Source organism: Pteropus medius, unplaced genomic scaffold (genome assembly GCF_902729225.1).
Source record: "Pteropus medius unplaced genomic scaffold, Ma_sr-lr_union100, whole genome shotgun sequence".
NCBI lineage: Eukaryota > Metazoa > Chordata > Mammalia > Chiroptera > Pteropodidae > Pteropus > Pteropus medius.
This window is the reverse complement of record NW_024342471.1, coordinates 8,924,772-8,941,254: the sequence shown is the minus strand read 5'-3', so window position 1 is coordinate 8,941,254 and position 16,483 is coordinate 8,924,772. Positions and strand designations below refer to the sequence as shown.

Below are 16,483 nucleotides of genomic sequence, written 5' to 3'. Positions count from 1 at the left end.
GCGCAGCAACGCGCACGCTTGGCCCCACCTCTCGCCCGCGTTCTCACGCTGGTCTCCCGCCATGCGAGTGCTTCTTGCATCTTTGTCTGGAACCCGACCGCGGACAAAGGTTCTTTCAGTGGGAGTGGTTCTTTGTGGACTAGGATGCCCGGAGGAGGTCTCTGCGGGGTAGAAACAGTAATAGCAGCGTTCGCTCGCCTAGCTTATGCTAGGAACTGCGCCAAGAGTTTCACATCAGACCCTTGGAACAACTTGAAACAGTGGTTTTCAAAGTGTCCCCAACCAGCAGCCTTATTGTCATCCGAGAACTGGTTAGAAATGCAAATTGTCGGACCCCACCACAGACTCGAATCAGAAACTCTGGGAGTGGCTCCCAGGTGATTTCTCTGCAGCTACAGTTTGAAAATCACTGCTGTATAAAGTAGGCGTGACCTTTTATCTCCCATTTTCTGTAGGAGGAATTGGCCAGGAGAAGATAGGTAACTTGTTCAGCCAGTTAATGGCAGGGCCTGATTCCAACCTATTTCTTCTGGACCTCAAAGGATTCTGGGAGCCAGGGCCTTTGGGTCGGTTTTACTCAAACAGCATTTCAGTGCTGCTCCTGAGCATGGCTCATCGCAGTGCATGGCTCAAATCATTTCAGTGATGTAAGACCAGAAATTTGATAAGAGGTGGCTCGGGGGACTGTGGGAGTCTACAGGAGAAAGTGACTGACATGCTGGATTAGAGGAAGTTTCCAGGAAGAGAAGGAGGAACACTGGAGCTGGGTGTCTTATGGCACTCTGACTCAGGAGAAGCTGAACAATGCCAGAATTCCCCTTCTGCCCTCAGGTTGCAGTTTGCTAGGGAAGGTGAGAAGGAAAGGACTAACTCATACTAGCTGAAAACTGACAATATATCAACTGCTGTAATCCATTCTATCAGAACAACCCTGGGAGGTAAGTGCTATTTCAAACCCCGTTTTATAGATGAGGAAGCCAAGAGGTGAATTGACTTTGCCCAAATTTGCACGGGTAATTAATGGGGCAAAGCTGGGATTCAAGGCCTGTTTTTTCTGAATCTAGATCCTAGATCTTTTCCATGCATTAGCTTCCACCACCAAGTGCGAGAGGCATCTATTCTCAGATCCATGCCTAGAAACTAAACAGAAATTGTCCTCTCCTCTCTGAACTGTGTTCATTCTGTGTCCATCCATGTTTGACTTCTGAGCCCTCCTTCCTGTGGCTCCAGATTAAATGACTCACTCCTTAAACATATTATTCAAGCTCTTCCTATTTCCCAGGTCTCCCTGGGTTTGGGGAATACCATGATGAATAAAAGTGTGTTATGGGGGCTCAGGGCCCAATGAGGAGAGTTTCTTAGGGACTTCAATAATACAGAAGGTCAGGAAAGGAACCCCAAAATGAGTGACATTTAAAGTGAAATTTGAAGAAAGAGAAGGAACTAGGAGGCGAATGCCGAGGGTAGGAGTGGGAGAGAGTCATGTATTCCAGGAAGAGAAGCTTCAAGTGCAAAGGTTCTGGTGCAAGGTGGAACTTGGAAAGTTCTAGGAACAGGAAAAAGCCACAATGGCTGGAAAATATGTGAGATGAGTGAGAACTTTGGATTTTATTCTGAGTGCAACAGGATGCCATTTTAATGATCCAAGCAGGAAATTAGTTTAAGGTCATGCTAGTTTCTGGATAAAGAATGGATAAAGAATGGACAGAACAGAAGCAGAGATACCGTTTAGGAAGCTGTTGCAGGCTTCCTGTTGTGGAAGGAAAACATTATAAACACCTCTTTTGAAAGGAAAAATATAATTAGAATATGAGCTTCCATTTTAATAAAGGAATCAGTTTTTTCTGTGTAAAATACTTTGCTGGCTAGATAGGATAAGCCAAGGTTGTGGTTCTCAAAGTGTGGTCCCTGGACCAGCAGCACTGGCATCACCTGGAAACTTGCTAGAAATGCATATTCTCAGGCCCTACCCCAGAAAACTGAATCAGAAACTATGAGGATGAGGCCCAGCACTTTGTTTTTATTAAGACCTTCCTGGTGATTCCAGTACATACTCAAGTTGGAGAAGCACTTAGCTAAGAAGAGTCTTAGGCAAATACTTCCACCTCAGGAAGAAACTTCTTTTTATATTTGTAGAACATTATTTAAGTAATAACAAATCATAAAACTATGACCAGTGAAAATTTTAATTTTAAAGGTTCTAGTTCCAGTAATATGCAGACTTAACCTTCCTGCTGAAAAGCATCTTGAAATGCTGAATAACAAATATCTTTTTGAACATATAGCTGACTTATGAAAAAAATAAGAGAAATTCCCAGAGGCTAAAGGTAAAGTAGTTAGTTAAAACAGTGAACTTGTGAGCTGACTTTGTGGCTCTGAGGTTGGGCCAGGGAGTGGCCGCTAACAGAGCTGGTGTGTCAGCAAGGGTTTTTTTTCCTTTCCTTTTTTTTTTTTAGCACAATAATAATTCATATTAACAGATATTTACAGTTTACAAAGCACTTTCATTTAAATGATTTTGTCTATTAGAGGGTAATACACGTTAGGAGCTGTAATTTGGTAAGATGTTATATTAGTTTAGAAAGGCTTTGGAAGGAAGTGACTTTTTTATTGGAATCAGATGGGAAGAAAATGGTTTTCACAAAGTATTTTTTAATTAGTATAGCCTGAACTCCCCCATAATCATATTGTACTTGCTTTATAATCACTGTCAAAATGGGGGGGGGTCCTTCTTTGGGTATTGAATATTAATGCCCGTATAGGGAGAGGAGATGATATCTTGAGGCCTCAACAAAAAGATGGAATCTTGACAGAGCTAGACCTATAGAAAAGAGTAGGCTAGAAAAAAATTATCCACTTATACAGGAAGAGAAAGAATGCTTGAGATGTCAACTCGTGTACTAGACAGAAAGACAAAAACAAAAATAAAACATTACTGAGACCTCATAATCACTCCAATTTTAGTATATGTGCTGCTGAAGTGAGCACATGAGACATCAAAATCATACTGTATAATACCATTTATTTATTTACTTTTTAAAAAATTTTTATAAGAGTTTATTTGAGCCAAACTGACAACATATGCCAGGGAGCAAGATCTCAAATGCTCCTGTATGACTCCATTTACATGAAATGATCAAACAAGGCAAATCTATAGAGAAAATAGGTTAGTAGGTGCCTAAAATGAGGAGTGGATTGATTGCAAATATGAATGAAGGATCTCTGATGGAAAAGTTCTAAAACTGAATCGTGGTGATGCTTGCACAACTGTTTAAATTTGCTAAAAATTATTGAATCATACACTTAAAATGTGTCAATTTTATGGTACGTAAATTGTGCCTCGATAAAGCAAAATGAACATTTTGAGATGTTTTAACTTTTAAAATGATCACACCTTTCCAAGGGCTAGAGAAGAGAAAAATAGGGAATGAGTACTTAGTGAGTATGGGGTTTCTTTTGGGATGATAAATATGTTCCAGAACTAGATAGTGTGATGAGTGCATAACATTTTGAATGTATGAAGTGTCACTGAATTATACACTTTTTAAATGGTTAAAATGGTAAAGTTTGTGAGTGTTTTACAACAATAAAAATGATTGTACCAGTTGATATAAATAAAATAGCAATAAAGCTTACTATGCATTTTTTTCTAGATGATTTTTAAAGCCTTTTTATTTTGAAATAACTATAGGCACATAAGATATTTCAAAAATAATAAAGAGAGGTCCTGTGTACCAATTACCCAGTTTCTCTAAATGGTAGCATTTTACCATACAGTACCAATAATACTTTATCCAAACCAGGATATTGACATCGGTACAATACAATTGACTACAGACCTTACTCACATTTTTTTGGTGAGTTATTTTATTTTATTATTTTTAAATTAATTAATTAATTTTTCATGGTGACATTGGTTAACGAAATCTGGTAAGTTTTAGCTGTACATTTTAACGGTAAGGCATATATATATTTACATTGTGTGTTCACTTCCCATAGTTAGATTTCTTTCTGTTACCACATATTTGACCCCTTTTATCCCATATACCTGCCCCGGTGAGTTATTTTAAAAGCTATAAAATACCCAGTACAGATTTCCACTAGTTAAGATGAACTATCTTACCATTCTCATCCCATGGAAGAAAACATTTTGATTAAAAAAAAAAAAATGGTTTCTCTTTTTTTCCTGACAATAACTCAACGTTTTTCATTTTTTTTAAATATCTTCCACAGGGTAGGATTGAATTAAAGGGATGAGAGTAGAGATGAAGAGAAGAAGGTGGTTTGGAGATAGAACCAAGTGGATTAAAAAGTGGATTTGGAAATCATAGGAAAGGGAGAAATCAAGGATAGCACATGGGATTCTGGCTTCTACAGCTGGATGGATGGCAGGACCACTTACTGAGATAGGGAAGTCTTAGAAAGGAATTGGTTTAAAGGAAACATCGTGAGTTCAGTCTCAGGCTTGTTCAGCATGAGAGGTCTCTGAGACATCTTAGTGGAAGATGTCTAATAGGCTGGCTGTACGATAGGGGCCCTAGAGAATAGAAGAGAGGTCTGAGCCAAAGTTACACAATTAGAGAGGAGATATCACACATACATAGTATTTAAGTTCCTTCTCAACTCTATTCATGTATCCCGTAAATATTTATTAAGTGATTCTAAGTCTTAGGGATGCAGGAGTAAAGAAGACATACAAGGTCAGTCCCTGTCCTCATGGATCTTACGTTCAGTGTAGGCAGCTTGTATATTATAGACAGGATAGGGTGGTGGCATTGTCCAGGCAGGCTAAAGGAAGGAGGTCACAATGTGTACTTTATGATGAGATCTATGATATAACTGGGTGGCACTGAGAGCCTTGCTTTCCTCCTATGGGGAGGGTACAGGACACCCCATGTATTATTTTTCTGCTCTTGCACCCTCCATTCAGGGCCCAGCCAGATTTCTCTTTGGAGGTAAGTAAATGGATAGGGAGGCAGGAGATGAGGGTTTCGGAGGAGGTGTGGTATGGAGGGTTGGGGAGCCATGGAGGCCAGCGGGACAGAGCATTGTGGGGTTGTTTGTGGCCTCATTCCTCTTCCTTCCCAGTCCCGAGTAAAGAAGCCAGTCTGTTGCCTGCCGCAGAAGCCACTGCCTGGACCAGACATGAAGCGCTTATGGCAGATTTTTGTCCTGTGGGTACTCTGGGTTTTCATCTTGTGGCTGATGGCCCCCTGCGTAGATCAGAAACCTGAATTGGAACCCCACGAAAAACTGACCTACTTGGTACCAAGGTGTTGCAGCTGCCTTTGGTTTAAATTTAGAAAGTGTGGCTGCCCATCTGGGACCCTCAACTACTCCCTCTGCAACCACACAGTCAGAGAACAGAACTGGTTTGATGCATACTACGAGAAGACGGTGGGATTCCTGATGGGGGCAACAGAGTCCATGCCCCGCAACGCTGAGCTCTCATGGTTGGTCAGTGGTCAACACTGGGCCTAACCCCATCCTCTGTTCTTCCCAGGCCTAGCCCACCTCCCACTTTCTAGCCCAAACCCCCACCCTTGGCCCTGGCTTAGTGTACCTCCCATCTTCACAGCCTCAGCCCTCTTACTCACCCAGGTCTGCTTTCCTTCCACTGGGAGCTGATGCCTGGGTCCCAGCCCCCAATCTCTTCCCTCTGGCTGTTTCCAGGGCAAAAACTCAGCAAGGGCACTGGGTAAAGTGTGGGAGAAGCTGTTAACGGTGATTCATTTTGACCTCCACTGTGGGACTTGTGCACTGGTGGGGAACTTAAAGATCCTGCGGGCCTCCAGCCTTGGCAACATCACCCAACACACTGCCGTCTTCAGCTGAGCATTGAGAAGAGGGCAGGGAGCAGGAAGATACAGACCTGTCCTCAGATCTCTCAGTTTCTGCTCTCCTTCCCAGGATGAACCAGGCCCCTGTTCACAGCTTCGAGATGGTGGGGAACCAAACCACGGGACACTTCATCTGCCACAGGGATGCTGGGGCCTGGGGTTCCTGGAGACAGCTGCTGCTACTTCTGCTGAAGCTTTCTGGTCTGTCATGGACTTCAGACACTCTGAGTGAGGAGGCGATGGTCTGGGAACCCAGACATTCTTAGAATGGGGGTGAGAGGCGGTCACTGCAGGAGAAGGCAGGGGGCTCCAGGAAGACCCTCTACTGGCTTACTGGGGGAACCCGCAGGAACTTCCCAGGTCTCAGGGGCTGCTGAAATGCCCCCACCTCCTAATTTTTCTCAGATTTTGGAACATGATCCAGTTCCCTATTGGAATGGAAGATAGCAAAGACCAGGTAAGGGGACAGAAGGGAGTAAGATGTGGCTGTGGACGGGGCACCATGTAGGCCCCTCCCCTTTCTCCCCCAGGTCCTAGGGATCAGCCCAACCTTCCTCAGGTACAACCAGGGGAATAGGCTGGATAACCAGGGTGAGTACCATCCTTGGGGCTCATGGCTCTGTTCTGTGCCTTGTCCATTTGTGACCCAGTTAAGACTGTTATCCCTTACTCACTTAAAACTTCTCTCCCCTATGCCTTCAGCATAAAGTCTAAAAATTTCTGCCTGGTTTTCAATACCCTGACCCTTCCCCTCTCCTCCCCTCTCCCAGGGTCACACACTAGGCTTCTCGGCATTCCCCAAACACACCAGCTGTCTGGTGCCTTCTCACACACTGCTCCGTCTGTTTAAAATGCCCTTCTCTTATCTCCTTGGGGGAATCATCTCTCTTTCTCCAATATGAAGAGGAGAAGCTAGTTGATGGTCTCTTTTCTGGGCTTCTGAGTCACACCATGTGTTTAGAACCTATCTTCCCTGGAGGAGGAGAGCTCCATTTTCTTCCTAGCTCTAGGAGGCAGCCTGTCACACTTGATGTTGAACAAGGGGAGGTGAGACAAGGACAGGATTCAGTCTGCTGACACATACATCCCTCTCACTCCTCAGGATGCCGGCTTTGGATTTGGATCAGAGAAGCAAGGAAAGTTGTCCCATGACTGGGAGGATGCAAATCAGAACAATGGCTCTAAGGAGGTTCTGTCCATGCCTAGCACAGAAGCAGAAGTAGAGTGTGTGGGCAAGCTCGCCATCCACACATGACACCCCGGCAAGTCCACACAAATTCTAGTCCTTTGGGTCCGAAAGCAGGGGAGTCTTGGAATTGTAGCAGCAACAGCAGCAGCAGGACTACGAGGACTTTCAAGGGTAAAGGGCAAGAGGAAATTGTGTGGACATCATTTGGGTACTGAATAAAATCCTGAATTGATTCTCTTACTTGCAAAGACAGTGTCAGGGGAAGAGGGGCCAGACTTGATATCCAGATCTCAGGGACAATATTTACATAACTTTCTCTGCCTGAGTTTACTTGTGTGGCTGCTGATAGCTGGTGGCTTAGTTGAGGCTGAATGCTCTAACATTGCCTCACTTACCTGTCTAGGCCTCAGCTGGAATGGCTGGAATTGCTAGACAGCTAGGCCTCTCTCTCCATGTAATCCTTCATCCTGGATTTCTTCATGTGATGGGGGAAATATTACAAGAGAGTGAGAGTGGAAGCTACAAGGACTCTCAAGGCCAAGGCTTTGAATTCACATGATTTCACTTCTGTAGCATATTGGTCAGATCAAGTCATAAAATAATCCCAGATTCAAAAAGTGAGGATATAGATTCCTCTTCCTAATGGAAGGAGCTGAAAAGAATTCGTGGCCAAATTTAAACTCCCTTAGTATTCCACAGTGTCACGGGTCCAGTTGTGGTGGCAACAGGGGTAACATTCCAGGCCAGCTAGAAGTAGTTTACCAGAGATGTTTCTGTGACCAAGAATTCCAATTACCACAGTTAACGTGGATTAAAAGTCACACTCTTATTAACAGCACTGATGGCTAGAGGATGATGGAACATGTCTTCAAGCTCTGGAGCTATTTTCTCAACCTAGAATCCGTATACCTAACCAAACTATCGGTCAAGCCCAAGGGCAGTGTATTAGTTTCCTAGGGCTGCCATAACAAGTGGTTACTAATAGGTAGCTTTAAAACAACAGAAATTTACTCTTTCATAGTTCTGGAGGCTAGAAGTCCAACATTTGGGTTGGTGCCTTCTGTAGATTCTGAGAGAAAATGCCTCTCTCCTAGCTTTTGGTTGTTGCTAGCAAGTCCTGCCATATTTTGGCGTGTAGACACATCATTCCAGTCTCTGCCTCCATCTTTACATGGCACTCTCCCTTATGCCTTCTATTCCTAAATTAGCCTCATCTTATAAGAATACCAGCTAATGGATCAGGGCCCATCCTAATTGAGTACAACCTCATCTTAACTTGATTACATCTGTAAAGACTCTGTTTCCAGATAAAATACCAGAGGTCAGGACTTGAATGTATTTTGGGGGACACAATTCTACTCTCTATAGACAGGAGATTCAGAAAGTTTATCTCCTAAATACTTTTTCTTTGGAAATTATAATGAATGATAAAAGGAAAGTAGTCCTTGTTCAGTACCAGATTCTACAGGAAACAATATTTATCTATTCATAATAATGTAGACACTTATAATAGATTTTTGACTTTTAGAATCAGCCATCCAATATGGTGGATGAGCATGTGAAAAGTAGCTAGTGCAAGTGAGGAACTGAAATTTTAATTTAATTTTAATCTGTATTTTTAAATAAACATGATGTAGTTATTGGGAACCTTTAAGTATTCTCGTGACAACTTGGATATATAAATCTACTTTTTAGATTGTAAAATTTTATAAAATCTATAGATCATGTATTTCTGATGAAAACTGCATGTCCAAATTTAGATTCATTGTGAGTGTAAAATACAATTCAGATTTAGAAGGCTTAGTTTCAAAAAAGAATGCAAAATATCTCAGTAATATTTTTATACCAAATATATGTTGAAATGGTAATATTTAGACATACTGGGTTAAATATATTATTAAAATGAATTTCCTCTGTTACTTTTTCCTTTTTTTTAAACTTTGGCTCTAGAAAATTATATATGTGGCTCACATATTTCTTGTGGATAGTGTCGCTATAAACAAAGCATGTGAAACTTAATGACGCAGCAGAATGCTTACATAACAGAATGTAAATGTCATCTTTGATGACATAAAAGTTCAAAGTACCAATACTGGGAAGTGTAAAGGGAAAATAACTGACAAATAGAAGTGTATAGACACACTATTCTCATCTTAGAGAAAGGGCTTCAAGAAACCTTGCTTGAAGTGACGGGATGAGAAATAGAGGTCAAGGTCCATTATGTAAAGTTACAAAATGACTAAGTGGCTATTACTAAGCATAACGATATGATTATATATATAGCAGGTAGTCTATATATAACATCATGATACAGTGGTATAAGCATATTGCTTAGAGATACGGAAGCAAATGCCAGAAGAATAGTTAGAATGGGAGCCTTAAAGTAAACAGTGAGGAAGAGCAGGAGACTGATGTTCGTTAAAAGCCTTTCTGGACTATGTGGATTTTTTGAAAAAACAATTTACATGTCTTTACTTGGTAACAATTTTCAAAAAGAAATTCGACCTGAGAGATTTTGTTAAGAGTTGATTATGTCAAATATTCACTTTATTAATTGTTATTAATATGATAAGTTCACTCTGACCTAGGAAGTTCCAAGTAGCCCTTCCTTTCTCCTTTGTCTCCTGCTCGTCCATGCCAGACTTGGCACATATACTCCCTCCTTGCCCTCCTGTCTCTTTGATACTTGACTTCCAAGCCTCCCTTGTCAGCTGGACTCTGGGCTGAATGCCAAAGTGGAAGGGACCTTGCCAATAAGCCTACACAGAGGAGGTCTCTATGAAGAGATCCCTGATACAGCTGGGCTGGCATGAAAGACCTCATTGGGCATCAGTCTCCTTTGGAAGACCACAGGGCACAGCTTCTAGCTCCAGGCCTAGGCAGAGGTCTTTTTAGTGGTTAGCAGGTGGCTAGGAAGGTAAGAGGTGAGGTATTGGGAGGAGGTGTGGGGTGAAGGGTTGGGGGAGAAATGGAAGCCACAGGACGGGGGCCACTGGAGATGTCTGTTGGCCGCAGTCCCTCCTCCTTCCCAGTACCAGATATCAAAGCTAATCTATTGTCTGCTGAGGCACCATCATCGGGCTCAGAGATGGAAGTCTCAAAACACAAAGCTGGGTCTGGTAGCTGCCTGTATGCTTATGTTGTGGTTGATGGCCTTCTTCTTGGACCAGGAGTACAGTCAGAATGACCTCAATAAGAAGGACAGAATATGCTTAAGGACCTGCCACTGCCGCAGAAACACTTTCAGAAAGGGGATGTGTTTATCTGGCATCTGTGAGTGCTCTGCCTGCCTCCACATACCCGGAGACTCTGACTAGTTTGATGAATGCTTCAAAAGGGCCACTGAGCCTCTGCAAAAGTCAGAAGAACTCATGTCCTCTGAGGCTCGGATATTGTGGTTGATCAGTACACAATCTTGGTCTTTGCCCAGTCCCCATACCCAGCCCCAGGCCCTGGCCATCTCTCCCTTCATGGCCCCTGGCCTAACCTTCCACAGGTAATGAGAGTCTGGGATAAGGCCCTAAATTCCTCCCTTCTATGCTATGAACTCAAGGGCATCAAGTTGGAGAAGTTTGAGAATTAGAAGCAACAGCCAATTAAAATGTCTCCCAGCCACCCACTGGGCCACGTAAGGTCCAGCTGGCTGACCTGTCCAGTGGTTAGAAACTCAAGGTTCCTAGGGGGCTCTGGCTTTGGCTTCAGTATTAAACAACATGACATGGTCCTCAGGTGGGTGCAGGGTAGGAGGTGGAGACCAGGAAGGTAAGGCCAACTCCTCCTCCTCCCCAGAAGTCCATCCTGCCCCGCTTTCCAGGATGAACCAGGCCTCTGCCCAAAGCTTCGAGACAGATGTGGAGAACATGACCACCATATGCACGCTATGTACCCCGAGATAGCCATCACTCAGGATCCCAGCACCCAACCGCTGCTGCTTCCTTTAAATGCATCTGGTCTGAGGTTGTTCACAAAAGTACTGCATGAGCAGGATGCCGTCTGGAAGCCGAGAAACCCCGGGCATGGTGGCGAGGTGGGGCATTGTAGGGGGTGACAGTGGGGACTCAAGAGACTATTGCTGGATATTGGGGCACCCCAGGGGTTACCTAAGCTTGGGGCTGCTGTGTCAATAACTCTGAAACTCAAATATCTACTACATCCAACAAACACACACAACCTAACAAAATGCAATATCACTCATACAAGTGAGAGCACATTTACCGCCTTCCAAGGGCACTGAGGTATGCTGGGTGTCTGGCTTGGAGCCAGAGTCCAAGAATTCCCAAAGGTGTGACCAGTGCAGCTACCTGTCACCATCACGTTCCAGTACTGAAATTGTTATGGCTTCACATACACATATTACTTAGAGAAATAAAGTTAATCACTACAAAAATAGACTTTAAAAAAGTTGGTTGCCCCCAGAGAGAAGCTGAAAAAGAACGGGGTAGGAAATTGAGGCCTTCTTTTCTATTTAATTTTTTAACTTTGTACATGTAGCTGTTTCACTTTAAATAAATGAAAATCTATCAAAAACAAAGTTTGGTTGGATACAAATTTACTTTTAACCACATTACAAAATCTTCCTGCACATCCTTTTCTCAAGAGGGGACAAAAGGCTCTTCCCTTGCCCTCTTTGCCTAACAACCCCTCACTGGGAATAAGCGGCACCCCTCCCAAAGAGATGCCCAGCACCAGCCTTGACACATATTATTGCTCTTTTTATTTCAGTCTCCATTACTCTTGATTCCCAATCTCTTCCTTACCAGCTGGACCCTGGGCTGAATGCCAAGGTGAAGGCAGTTTTATCCATAAAGCCTACATGCAGGAACTCACATTGTGACTTGTGTGGTGGGTTCCCTGATATAACTGTGCTGGCATGAAGGAACCCACTGGGCATCAACCCCCTTCTACAGGAAGGTCATAGGACACACCAGATGTCACCCTACCACAGCCTCCTCTCAGCCTCCAACAAGCACCCTGTAGGGCTCACCAGGTGACTGGGGAGGTAAGGGAAGTGTTGGCAGGAGGTGTGGTGACAAGGTTGAGGGAGCGATGGAGGCCGCCAGGGTAGTGGAGTTCTGGTAGAGTCTGTGACCACAGCTTCCTACTTCTCCCAGTGCTTGGGACCTCTGGAGACAGGGTGGCTTCCAACTCCATCAGGAGCTCCAGGGCCCAACTGGAAGTGCTGGTCAAACCAGGCAGACACCCTGCTGGTAGAGGCAGGCTATGCCGATGTGGCACCTGGTAAGCAGCCACACAAAAGCAGCAAGGCAACTTTCAACCTAAGCCTTTGCAGGCAGGCCTTATCTCAGCCCATGAGTTAGGTCTGTATATTGCTCCTGAACCCGACCCTTTCTCTACAGTAATGCGGCCCAGCCTCCTCTCTGTGCTAGAACATGGGAGTGAAGCGAGAAGTGGTCTGTACGCCTTTCCATAGGCACCGATGCGCAGAAACAACCCAATTCCAGCTGACCAAGGAGGAGCTATCCCAGCTGTTCCCGGGCTACAGCCAGACCCTGAGACACAGCCATGCCAGTCCCTTGCTATATAGTCGGGATTGCGGGGAACCTGAAGTCTTTGGAATATGCAATAACCACTGATGAAGAACACATTGTACTCTGGTGGGGGCAGAAGGGGGAGAGTGGTGAGCAGTGCCAGGCTGTGTGAGCCCCAGTGCCTTCCTTTCGTATCTCTGCAGAATGAACCAGGCCCCACGACTAGGCTCTGAGAGCACGGCCAGCAGACCTCTCTGCACATCACACACCTGAGATTCCACAACTGGCAAAAACACATGCTGCTGGTGACACTGAAGCCTCCAGATGTAGTGGGGGCTGCAGTGGTCCCGAGTCAAGATGGAAAAGGGCATTTTCCATGAGGTGGTCTTAGCAACCCCTCCCAACACCTCTCCATCCTTCAAGGGCCAGTTCATGCCTTCTTTCCTCAGCCCTTGGAATTTCTCCAGCAATTCTGACTCGAGTGTCTGTCTGTTCTTGGCAGTTGGACTCCAGCTCCCTGTGGACGGGGACTTTGTCTTTGTATGTTCTGTAACCCTTCCCTATCAGAATGTAGGCAGATAATAAATTCATGCCACCCAACAGGAATCTTGAGCGAATTCTTTCTTAATAGATGCCCATCATGCTGCTGCTGCCCAGCTACACAAGTAGACACAGCAGCAGAGAACAAATGCAAAGATCCAAGGTTTATTGTTGAAGGGGAAGTTAAAAGACAGGGTGAAGTGCCGGGATAATAAATTCTAGACGGAGAGGCAGTAGCTGCCCCTTGGCCAGGGCAACACACCCCTCTGGGGAACTCTGCAGGTAAATGTATTTGGCCCTATCCCCATGTGAACTGGGGCCTTCCCCCAGGCCTGCAGGTTTCCTTCTCTCTTCCTGGAAACGCCAGCTGACAGGGGCTCTCAGGTTGGGTAACAGATCCACACTTTTCCTTTGGCAAATCTGCAGCTGCGAGGAGGAACCATGAATCGCTCTACAGCCATCTGTCTGTCTGTGTGCTCCCAGGCTGGCTTGCATCCTGCCTTGGCTGAGGCTGCTACCTGGAGGTGGCTTGGGAAGTGCTGGGGCTGGGGCATAGCAGGATTGGCCCTGGGGACGTCAGACTTTGAGTCAGGGACTCATCCAGCTTGCGGGTCTCAGCCTCTAGGACAGTGGCTTCAGGGGCCTGGGCCACCGCCAGAAGGGAGTGGGAGAGGCTGTGGTGCAGGCCTGCTAGCTCGCGGCTGGTCTGGACTGAGCGAGCGATGTAGTCCTGCCTCTGCTTCCGCTCCAAGGCCAGCTGGGCTCGTAGCAGGGCTACCTGGTGGGCAGGAGAACCAAGAGGGAGAGCAATTGAGGGCCTCGAAGCTGCCCGATCTCTTCCTGTTCTGCTCCTGTGGCTCTTGTCAGACTATCCCAATGGACTAATCTCAGGATCAGGCTTTATACAGTGTTTGGGGGAAGGTCCTCTGGAAATCATAGAATCCAGTGACTCTCAACCCAGGCTGCACCAGAGACTCAAATTAAGGAGCCTGAATAACAACAAAACTATTGCTTAACTTCACTGATGGATAATTTACATGTAACAAAATGCCCAGGTTTTAAGTGTACATTTTGATGAGTTTGATAATGTACATGCCCATGTATAACCACTATTCTAACCAAGATACATAATATTTTAATCACCGCAGAGAGTTCTATCGTGCACTTTTTGGAAGCTTTTAAGAAATATTCTGACTTGATTATACTGCGATGAGGCCCGGGCACCAGTATCTTTTTCAAAGCTCCCCAGATGGTTGTAATGCGCACAGACATGGTTGAGAATCACTGATTAATCCTTCCATTTTTCAGGAGGGTAGACTGAGACTACCAGGAGGTGAGGCATTGGGAGCTCAGGGCAGATACAGGGCTAGGGTGAGGCAAAAGAAGCTCCTGGGGTACAAAATTTAAGGAGGCACTCCAGGTCGGCAGTCAGGGCTTCCTTAAATTCTACACCCAGGTTCCTCTCTTGCCTCACCCTCCTCTGGGCCCTGTTTCAGAGATTGCTTTTGTATGAATTAAAAGTAATAGCTTGAGTCTAGCCAGATAGTCAGGCCCTGCCAGTAGTGACTACTGATTTCAGGCTCAGAAACAACAATTTCACAGTTCTTATTACTCCTGGGTCTTGAAAGACAGGGAGAAACTTTAGGTAAATTCAGCTTAAGGGGCAAGAAAGCACTATATACAGTTTCTTTGAGTGTGAAGGCTCAACTTGAGCTCTGAGGTATGGACCCTGGCTCTGGTGCCAGACCACTCCACTTGGTGTGCTGGCAACAGTCTTGCCTGCAAAGGTGCACGTGAGGGCAGAGGAGGCCAGGATGCTTCTGCTTGCTTTAGTCTGTCCTCCCAGACTCCTCTTCTGCTCCTCAACCCTCTTCCCTGTCCATTCCCTTCCTAAACAGGAATCTGAAGGTCTGGGGCCTGGAGCATGCTTTCTTCCCCACTCCCACCCTAACCATATGGTAGGTTGAGTTGGAACTGGGCTCTTCTTGTCTCCGACATAGACTGAAGTCCTCTGAGGCAGGAACTATTTCCACTTTACCTGCTGGAGGGGCACAAAGGGCCAAGCACACAAAAGATACTAAAGCCCGCTGCCTGAGTACAAACGAGGGAAAGAAGGCTTAAAAATGGATCCTTCTAGAATGTACGTACCTCTTTCTGCAGTTCAATCATGTGCTTGGCATCTGAGGAGCCCTTCTGTCCTCTTCCATTCTGTAGGAGACAAATCCCATTCCTATTGGAAGAGGCCTTCCCACCCCAGGGGTTCTGCAGGCATTCTCTGCCAGCTCATCACAGTCCCGGGGGCCAGGGCAAGGGCTATGAGCCAGAAGTGTCTGAAATCAAAGTGAACTCTATGGGGCACCATGCCTCCAGCCCAGTGGGTGATGCCCACAGAGACCTGATGCTGAACTTCCAAAAGGCTTGGATGGCATTGGCTTCACTGAGGCACCTTTTCATCTACAGAAGTTCACCTGCTTTGTGCTAGCCCTGAGCTATGAGCTAAGGATGCAGAGAGGAAGTAAGACGAGGTGCCTGCTGTTGGAAAGCTCTTATTAAAGTAAGAATGATGGAGAGCTGAGAGATACTCATCCACCGGAAACAGACTCTCTCCGCCAGGCTAGAGCGCTGTCTACTGATGGGCATAACTCTGCTAAAAATGCTGGTTTGGAAGTCTTCCCCAAACTCCTTACTCAAAAAAGGGACTCTGGCACCAGGAAATACCATGGACACTAATCTTGTAAACTAAATATTGCAAGGGGCTAGGAGGTCTAAAAGGTCTGCAAAGCTGCACCACCCAATACCCATATGCCTGGGATTCTGACCAAAAGCCCAGTGAGCCCTGCTCCCGGGTGAGCCTACGGTACTGGTCTGGGAACAGGTATACTAGACAACAGTGAAGGCTGAGTTCCTCAGAATGCAGGGCAGCTAGCTGTGACTCCACCCCGCCCACTGATGTTGGGCCTCCTTCCTGAGTCAGGGACAGACTGAGCCTTGCTGAGTTGGGCAGAACACAGTCAGGAGGGACTCTGGATTGGCAGAAGTGGCTGACTCCCCTTGCAAGGGTAATCTGGGACATGCACTGCAGAGGGTTGTTTCTGGTGGCTGAGGCTGGGTTCTCTTGAGGCTATAGTCAATGAAAAGAGGTAAACCTGCGGTGTGGGTGACGATGCTGTGACTTCACTGATCTCTAAGACCCCTGCCCGCGATGCGCGCAGGAAATCCTTCTTCAGCTTCCTCCGCTCTCGCTCCACCTGTCAGGATGCAAGTGAGAAATCAGCACTTGGCTTGGCCCTGGGGCTGGAGCACAGCCACCTTTTTCGAGAGGGGTATGAGTGTAAGAGGACGGCAGTCACAGGAAGATAAACTCCTGTGCTGAGGGGAGAACATGCTAGGGCAGGTCCAAGTACAAGGAAGTGCTCCTGGGACAG

At 45.6% G+C, this 16,483-nt stretch overlaps 2 protein-coding genes across 13 annotated transcripts in view; one reads left to right on the top strand and one right to left on the bottom strand.

The window, feature by feature from the left end:
- The first annotated feature begins 43 nt into the window (after positions 1-43).
- Positions 44-11,668, top strand: CUNH20orf173 (chromosome unknown C20orf173 homolog). 2 transcript variants are annotated; one of them, XM_039864187.1, is made up of 5 exons: positions 4,765-4,955; positions 5,089-5,457; positions 5,911-6,068; positions 6,246-6,297; positions 6,943-11,668. In XM_039864187.1, the coding sequence occupies exons 1-5, from the start codon at positions 4,872-4,874 to the stop codon at positions 7,093-7,095; spliced, it is 816 nt and encodes a 271-aa protein (XP_039720121.1). In that variant the 5' UTR covers positions 4,765-4,871; the 3' UTR covers positions 7,096-11,668. The 2 variants fall into 2 exon arrangements, 1 of the variants encoding a protein (XP_039720121.1); XR_005653045.1 differs by lacking the exons at positions 4,765-4,955; positions 5,089-5,457; positions 6,246-6,297; positions 6,943-11,668 and adding an exon at positions 44-938 and having other exon boundaries at positions 5,911-5,996.
- A 1,539-nt stretch (positions 11,669-13,207) lies between these two features.
- The window catches only part of CEP250 (centrosomal protein 250), a 40,543-nt gene continuing 37,267 nt past the window's right edge, over positions 13,208-16,483 (bottom strand). For 7 of the 11 annotated variants that reach the window (XM_039864171.1, XM_039864173.1, XM_039864174.1 and 4 more), the window contains 3 exons: positions 16,205-16,306; positions 15,207-15,266; positions 13,208-13,836 (listed from right to left, as the gene is read on the bottom strand). In XM_039864171.1, the coding sequence (XP_039720105.1) occupies positions 13,573-13,836; positions 15,207-15,266; positions 16,205-16,306 (426 nt within the window). In that variant the 3' untranslated portion in view covers positions 13,208-13,572. The remainder of the gene's footprint in view (positions 13,837-15,206; positions 15,267-16,204; positions 16,307-16,483) is intronic. The other 4 variants (XM_039864177.1, XM_039864178.1, XM_039864176.1 and 1 more) reach the window with 1 other exon arrangement.